The 8698-nt window shown below is 41.3% G+C and overlaps 2 protein-coding genes across 3 annotated transcripts in view; both read right to left on the bottom strand.

The window, feature by feature from the left end:
* PTPRB (protein tyrosine phosphatase, receptor type B) overlaps positions 1-4977 on the bottom strand; it is a 111927-nt gene extending 106950 nt beyond the window's left edge. Inside the window, exons 1-2 of one of the 2 annotated variants that reach the window (XM_019514729.1) lie at positions 4672-4977; positions 3030-3422 (exon numbers count right to left, since the gene is read on the bottom strand). In XM_019514729.1, coding sequence (XP_019370274.1) covers positions 3030-3422; positions 4672-4726 — 448 coding nt within the window. In that variant the 5' untranslated portion in view covers positions 4727-4977. The remainder of the gene's footprint in view (positions 1-3029; positions 3423-4671) is intronic. The other variant, XM_019514728.1, reaches the window with a different exon arrangement.
* Positions 4978-5515: 538 nt separating this feature from the next.
* Positions 5516-8698, bottom strand: part of PTPRR (protein tyrosine phosphatase, receptor type R) — a 302767-nt gene continuing 299584 nt past the window's right edge. Inside the window, exon 15 of the mRNA XM_019514731.1 lies at positions 5516-6729. Coding sequence (XP_019370276.1) covers positions 6636-6729 — 94 coding nt within the window. The 3' untranslated portion in view covers positions 5516-6635. The remainder of the gene's footprint in view (positions 6730-8698) is intronic.

The raw sequence follows: 8698 nt of genomic DNA on the forward strand, positions 1-8698 counted from the left end.
CCTAGTTTTTTAACTAGGATGGGGTGAGAGACGGTGTCAAAGGCCTTGCTGAAGTCCAGAAAGACTACATCCACCGCGACACCTGCATCCATGGCCTTTGTGACCTGATCGTAGAAGGCAATCAGGTTGGTCTGACATGATCTCCCCCTAATAAATCCATGCTGATTGCCCCTGAGCATCATTTCTGATGCCGGCCCATCACAAATGTGCTCCTTGATGATCTTCATAAACATAAACATAAACTTTTGATTTCCTCCTTTTCCCACTTCTGCACATACTATATTTACTTCTCCTCCTGATCCAACCAGATCATTTTCCTAATGCAAGCTTTTCTTTCCTCCCAAATCACCCAACTTACTCCTTGCTCACGCATCCTGTTCTCCATCCTTTGAGTGCAATGCATTTCCTGATCATTCTCTGTGTCTTTGAACCAATAGCTCCTATTCTTTCAAGTCCTAACATGTTATCTTTTTTTCCCTCTGTGTTATCCCTTTTACATTCCCCCAGTTCTCCTGGCTCCTAGACCTAGGTCTGTTCAGAATGCAACTGTTGGCTAGGAACTCTCCATTCCCTTTTCTCAATAAAGTGTTGGAGACTGTCTTGAAATGTCACTATTCTTTGAGGGTTCCTTATGTAAATGAGCCCCAGAATTTATTGCATGTTTTTGATCTTAAGAAGAAGAGATTAGGGTTCAATCCTGCAAGGCTCTCTTGACCCTCAACTCCTGTGTGCTTCAATGGGAGTTGAAGACACTCAACATGTCAGAGGGGTCACTTGGTGCTTCAAGACTCAGCCCTTGATGATGGTCCAACCAACTGCCATAATCACTGAGATTCAGTCATGGACTTTGTTGGAAGAAGTGCCTATGCTGGTTTCAGAAGTGACCTCTAATTGAGTAGGCATGAGATACATATCCAGACTGCAACTCACCTTCCCACAGAGTCACATTTAGTCTGTAAATGGGCAGAATCAATATCATCTATCCAAACACTTCAAACACAAAACCGCTATGCTAGAATCTACTCTTTTACAATCCTTGTAATGATGTCATAAAACTGTTTTAGTGTGTGTTCTGTCTTGGACATTTTAATTACCCATGTTAATATCAGCAGAGGTTTCCACAGAAGTCGATGACAAGTCCTACCTAGAAGGGATTGACCTAATAGAGACTCAGAGCATAGATCTCAATGAACCCAACCAATCTATACACAGAGACATATATACTTTGGAACCACATTACAACTTTACTACAAATTTGGGTTAATCTTATTATATGCCAAATTTGTACATTTGTTACCAGGAATCTTTAGGATATTGGTAGAGCAATGTTTCATAAGCAGTAGATGTGTGTGAAATGGACCATATTCAATTTGGATTCGGCCCGAATCAGGGACAGTGGTGCGATTTGTTGATTCAGATTACTGTCCCCAATTCAATTCGTCTGAATCTGAATCTGAAGAGTCGATGCTGATTCAGAGAACCAGCGATTCAGCCATAGACACTGCTTTAAATGTTTTTTCTACATACCTCGAGGTACCAGGTGTGGCTTGTGAACACTGTGATGCTGGGGCAGATGGAGCGTCCCAAAGGAGTGCAGGGGGCCCCTCCTACATGCTCAGCGGTGAACCCAGAAGTGGACCAGATGTACTTTTGGTCCACTTCTGGGTCTGCCGGGAGCATGCCAGGAGGCCTCCCACACCCCCCCCCGGCCCGGCTCAGCGATTGGCCCCGGGGGACCCTGGGTGCCCCCTCAGACCTAGGAGGCACCAGTTGCTGAGCTGGAGGAGCGCAGGGGACCTGGAAGTGAACTGGAAGTGCTTCTGGTCCAATTCTGGGTCTGCTGGTGAGTGTGCTGGGGAGCCCCTCATGCTCCTGTGGGATGCTCCATGTGCCCCACCATCTCAGGATTGACAAGCCACCTGGTACCTTGAGGTATGTAGAAAAAACATTTAAAGCTATGTCTATGTCTGAATCGCTGAGTCTTTCCAAATCTCTCTGAATCGATTCCAATCGATTTGGAGAGATTAAAGGGTCTCCTGATTTGATTTGGATTTCAGGATTTGGCCACCAAATCGGGCTGAATCTCTGCCAAACTGAATCAGGGACCGAAGCTTTGCACAGCCCTAAAAAGCAGTATAACGCATAAGCTGTGCATTCATTCTGAGAAAACACTCAGATTATAAGTGTGGTAGTAGTGAAAGCAATGCATTTTTAAATTTTTGAAATGATGTGACAGAGAGAACAAATGGGAGGGACTGGATATTTTCTTTTCAGTATAAATTGTATGAAAGCAGCACTACATCTGATATGTGTATATATGGATATAAAAGAGGAGGTTGAGGGGGGACCCGGTGGCTGCCTACAAACTCATTTGGGGAGATCATCAGCAAATAGGAACAGCCCTATTCTCCCCAGCACCACCTGGGGTGACAAGGAACAATGGTAATAAGCTGATGGAGAATAGGTTTAGGTTAGAGATCAGAAGGCAATATTTTACAGTTAGGGTGGCCAGAATCTGGAACCAACTTCCTAGGGAAGTGGTCCTTGCCCCTACCTTGGGTAAATTCAAAAAGAGGTTAGATGATCACCTGTCTGGGTTCTTGTGAACCCAGTATTCATTCCTGCCTGTGGCAGGGGGTCAGGCTAGATGATCTGTTCACGTCCCTGCTGACCCTAGCTACTATGAAACTATGAACCTAAAACAAATGACACAAGAATCTGCTAATGCTCATACACAATGACTTGGGTCCAAATATAGGAACAGAAAAGGGAATAAACAAACTTAAAATATTATGTGGACTAACAAAAGTATCTTATGTACAAAAGTCAGCTATCAGGAGTATTTGAAAACTGTTTTTTAGCTTTCTCTGAGTGATTTTGATTCTGAAAAGTCCTCTAAATTAACCTTTGAGTAAACATGATTGCTTCTATTGTTACAAAACACCATTATTATTAAAAGTGTAGCAGTTTCACAAGACAAGGTATTGTTTTGACAATTTCCAAGATACTTCCTGAAAGGAGAAGCTCACCTTTCTCTAGGCACACATTTCTATAGACAGGTCTTCCCTCCTTGTTGACATCTAATTGCATCCAGCTGTGGAGGTATTTTTTGCCCAGCTTGACCATTACCTTCTGGCCTTGTTTTGTAAGAAAAAGAGAGCTATTTGCCACCTGAAGGGCATTTTCCTTTTCATGGCAGGTCCATCTAGGTGCCTGAGGGCAGTCAATCATGGTGCTGCGAGAAGATGGAGCAGTGATCCTGGAGATGCCTAGACATTGGCCCGATTTAAGGTGGAGCAGTTTCTCATCCTCTGTCCATTTCCACTGCTGGTTGGGACTGGTCAGATTGCAGTAACCCACAGTTACTGTTTTGGTTCCATAAAGACACTGATTTCTTGGAACATGGATAATCAGAAACCCTTCTGGAAAATGAAAAAACCCATAAAATACAGCAAATAATACACGGTATTTAAAAATAATTCTCAATGACTTAAAAGCACATCAACAAACACGTCTTTTTTTCTCCCCCTCTTTCTATTATCTCAGTATCTATGACATGAGCCAGCATAAAAATTAAAAAAAACCCTACAGAATGCAACAAACACAAGAATGTAACAAACAAACTATTTTTAGTAAAGTTTACCTTGACCATTCACATTAAAAAAGAAATCGGACCTGCATTAAAATTAAATCCATAATTGGTAATGACTTTCAACCTACTTTTGAAGATGTCTTCTTCCTCTTTTCAAAGAATACAGAGACCTTACAGGAGACTTTAGTCTTTGATAATTTCAATATAGAGACCTCTGGTAAGTCAAGTTTATGATTCTTGGCTAGAAACTATTTTTCTATAAGCTGTTTTATTTGTGAAAATACATGATAGGGGACTCTCTGATAGCTTTCTGCCTCTATACGAGTGTGTTCCATTTATCTTTGGAGGAATATTAATGATACAACTCTGCATATCTTATTGTCCTAAATACACTGGCATTTCTCTAGACATTTTTTAACCATAGACGTTTTTGAGCCATCTTACTATAGACAGATCCCTGCTTAAATATATATACCACAGAAATTAACAGAACTGAAATCATTTTCTGAAAAAAATGCCACTAGCTTCAAATACACACTTGCTACAAAGCACAAAATGCAATCACCACCTCTATTTTCTTTAACCTTTTTTTTTAAATTTAAGTTACTCAGTCAAAATTTCCAGTTCTAGTGGATTAAAAAAACATTTCAAAACACTATCTACATTTTCCTTGGCTGAACTTTTCATTCTGCCTTTTTATGGTGCAAGACACAAAATCACAATTGAACTAAGTACTCCATAAAGCTTCTAGTTTTGTAAGTTTCACAAAACATTAATAGTAGTAGGGCAGTCTCCTCAAAGGAGGTTTGTTTAGGGCTCAGCCACTGAATTGTCTAGGAGGAGATCTTCTAAAAAAATGAGGTATATACAGCATTCAAGGAGTGAGTTTATTTTCCTTTGGAAAGAAATCTAAACAGTACTGGCTTTGTTGGCCCTGCCCCCAATCCCTCTTATATAAACTCAAGCTGAGAACTAACTCTATATTCATGGCTTTGGATACATTTCCGGCAGTCCTGAAGTGTTCTTGTCAGAGTTTGAAAGGGACCTGGAACGAAAAGGGAAGCAGAGGCTACACTTACCTGAGATTGTGAAGGCGAGGCAGGTAAAAATCAGGACATGAAATAAAGGATCCATTTTCCATCTAACAACTCCCCATGCTTCTCTTTAAAAAAAAAACACCTCAGATAAGTGAAGCAAAGGCTAGGAAGGAAACGTGCCTTCACAGGGGAAAAAAGTCAGTGACGAGCACTTCCTTCTATTCAATTGTTTTGCGGAGTTTTACACTAGTTTGTCCTTTCATATAATTCTTCACAGTTTACTGACTCTTGCTTTGGAAACATTGAAACAGAAGAAGGATAGATTTTTCAGACTTCTAAGCTGTAAAAAAATAGATGATTCAACATCTGAATATGTTACTGGACTAAAAATATAAAGAAGAGGGATTGTAATTTTATATAATTGACTGTTCATGAAACATTACATGTCTGCAGGTGATTTGGACTGTGCGAAATAAACACATACTGTATTACCCAGAAAACGCATACACAATTTTTATAATGATATGTTGTGTGTCCATCAAAGCTAAATCCCATTACATGATATCACTTTCTCCTCTTCCTTACTGTTTAAAGTATCCGTGGAAGTAATTCAAATCTATGAGGTCCTTAACTGAGTCCTTACTCAGGTAAACTCCCATTATGGGATCAAGTGATGCTGACTTGGCTTCACCATCACGTGACCCACTTTGCTCTATTAATGGGGGTTTCCTTACATAAAAACTGGGTGAAAACCTCAAGGATTTGGTCCTCCAGTTGTTAAAATCCAGCATGAAATGAAACAAACCATACTGGGCTACATTTACCTATCAGCGTACAATAATAGTGATGGTGAACTACTGTAGGTAAAAATACAGACTTCACTAAGTATTTTATATCAAGTATAGTTTATTGGCAGTATGAAGCAAAGTCAACATCACTGCAATTAAAAACTCATTATACCTGTGTGAATACCTCCCAGTGATCTCTATGAGTAATAATGTCAGTTTTCTGTTTCACTTTAAGAACAAACCCTTGAAGAAATGTAAGGAAACATTCATAACATCATTTTTGTATAACTTTCTTTTATGGAACAGTTCATAACCCCAAAGATAATGGTCTCTTTATGGGAAGAGATACAACAGGTAAATAACATATTCAAAAAATCCCCTCTTAGTAAAAGACAGACAAATATTTAAAATTCCCACCATTTAATATATGCTACAAAGTTTCTTTTAAAAGTAAAATGTCTCACACTGATTACAAATACACTGGAATTAGGTCTGTAGCAGAAGCAGTTTCTAAGACAATCAACATTATAGAGTAAATACATATACATTTAATAACAGACATTGTGCTCTGTTACAGCTTTAGTGGACCTACTGTAAGTACATATTTAATAGCTAATAGTATGAAGAACAGATACGTCCATATAAAATATTAACTGCTTTTGAATAGTTTCAAAAACAAGACTTTTTCATCTTTTTTTAAACCATAACTGATCACTTGCAACTTTAGCAGCAAGAATATTATGTGGTTAAGAAATAAGCTCACCACATAATAGGTAATAGCACTTAACAGGTACAATTTAATAGCTGACAGTCCATTCACAAGACAGAGTTTGCAAACGTTAAAGCATTTATACATTTGATAAACATTTCTTCTGTAGAAGTCCCGGTGTCCAGCTGACTGCAGCAGTAGCACATACATACAGTCCACATGGCAGATACTGTTATTACAGAAATAAATCCACCTTTTAGATATGTGTGAAATCCATGTGTCGCATCAGTACAATACCCTCTTGAAAAATCATTTTTGGAAAGCTTACATACATTCATATACAGTAAGGGTCCAGCAATCTTTATACTTTTGCCAAACCATACACAATCCTTTCACAAGTGGCTTCAAAGCCTCTCTTTCCACTGCAGTAAACTTCTTGAAGAAGCTGCTGGTAGGTAATGAAACAAATTACCTCAAGAGATTTGACATTTTGGTCACCTTTCTTGGCTTCACTCGACAGCTTCTGCAGAAAGTCTGCTTTCATACAGACTCAGTGCATGGTGCACAAATTCATATTGTTCACTGGTCTGAACCATTCCACCCCTGAAAAAAGATATAACAGAGTGTAACCCACTGCTTAAAAATCCAGCAGCCTCTACCACTTCTCAGAACCAGAAAACTGATCCTGAGCCCTTTCTTGAGTGTTGACTCAAATGGGAATTAGTCTGAATAAATGGGAGGTTTGCCAGAGTGTTCAAACTACCGTCAGTTTTTGTCAATCAAGTGTATAACATGCATGCTTGCTCCTGACACTACATGGGCAAGAATGATGAGGGAAAGTATAGCTGGACCAATGCTGTAAACATCTAACATTCACAGGAAATTTCCCTTGGTCAGGTGGGCAGGTAGGGTAAGGCTCATGAAATCAGTGGGAGTATTCATGGAGTAAGGAGTTATTCAGGGGGATTAAAAGGTGTCAAAATCTGGCCCTTCACTTCAGCAGATTTCATTCTTCTTCATGTACTAAAAATGTAACCTTTATGGCCCTTAGATTACATGTACAGAGAACAGCTCTTCCTGTCGTCTCTCACGCCTACAAAGCATCCTGTCTGAACAGCAGACCCAGAAGCAATTGTAAAAGCAGTGACTCATGTCTGTGCCAAGAATACAACTTAGTTTAATTTGACCATAAAAAGTATTTGGTGAAGTTAGTCTGAATAGTCCAGCCGGCAGCATGCTTGCTTTCAGGTCAACATCTGTGATGAAGTCCCATACTAAAACCAAAGTGATGGGGTGGTAGGAAAGAAGTGACCAGTACTGGAGGTCTAGTGGAGGCTACAGTGCCTCACTAGTGGTGATCTTTCAGACTAAAAATTGAACTGAGCTTCTTTTGTTGTCATCACTTGGATCCACCAGCCACTGCTCATTGCACTGCTGGGACCCAGAAGCTGCTGCAACATTATGGTGTTGAAAGCAATTGAAGAATGACTCTGTTGCCACTGTGTGGGTCAGCAGAGAATTCTTTCTTTCTAGATTGGGGCAGGCAATTATTTTGGGTGGAGGGCCACTTACCAAGTTTTGGCAAGCTGTCGAGGACCTCATGGGTAGTCCCGCCCCTTGACAGGTGCCCTGCCCCTTGTTGCATCTTAGAACCGGAAGTCCTGCCCCCTAACCTCTGACCTTTGCCACCATAAGTCCTGCCCCTTGTCCTGCAAGTACTCCTTTCAGCAGGGGGGTTTGTCATCTCAGAACCAGAAAAATACCAAATTATATTCTAAAAAGTGAACATCTCAAACATTTATTAATTTGATTTCAAAAAATATTTTTGCCCTGGTTTACATGTGTTTGTGTAGTGTACATAGAGGTGATTGCACAATAGCTTAAAATGAAGTCTTACACTTGTATATTGTGGGGGGTGGGTATAGGTTGTGGGGGGGGCTGTGGGTATGTTGGGTGAGGGAGCATGTGGGTGTTTGTGTGGATATGTGAGGAGTGGGTGGGTATGGGATTTGTGGGGAAGGGTGGCTGGGGTATGTGAGGGGGTGTGGGTCTGGGGGTCTGCATGTATGGAAGTGCGATGTGGGGTGTGAGTGCATGTATATAGTGGGGTGTGCATGTGGGACTTGTCCTACGAACACACACATACACACACACACACACACACACACACGCTACTCCTGCCTACACACATGCACACACTGTATCTGCCTGCATGCATGCACACACACTGCCCCGCCTGCACACACATATGCACACACTCGGTCCCTGCCTACGCACACACACTGCCCCTACCTGCACACACACTACCCCTGCCTACACATACACACACATTCTGCCCCTGCCTGCACACACACACTGTCTCTGCTCGCATACACACACACTGCCCCTGCCTACACACACACACATACACACACACACACACACACTGCCCTGCCTACACACACACACTGCCCCTGCCTGCCTACACACACCCACCCCCCAACCACCACCTACACAATATACAAGAGCAGAGCTGACCCAAGCAGGGTGCGGGCCCTGGGGCAAATCAGCCCATGCGAGGCCCCTGCTCCGA

This window comes from Gavialis gangeticus, unplaced genomic scaffold, assembly GCF_001723915.1.
Source record: "Gavialis gangeticus isolate Ggan-Ray unplaced genomic scaffold, GavGan_comp1, whole genome shotgun sequence".
NCBI lineage: Eukaryota > Metazoa > Chordata > Crocodylia > Gavialidae > Gavialis > Gavialis gangeticus.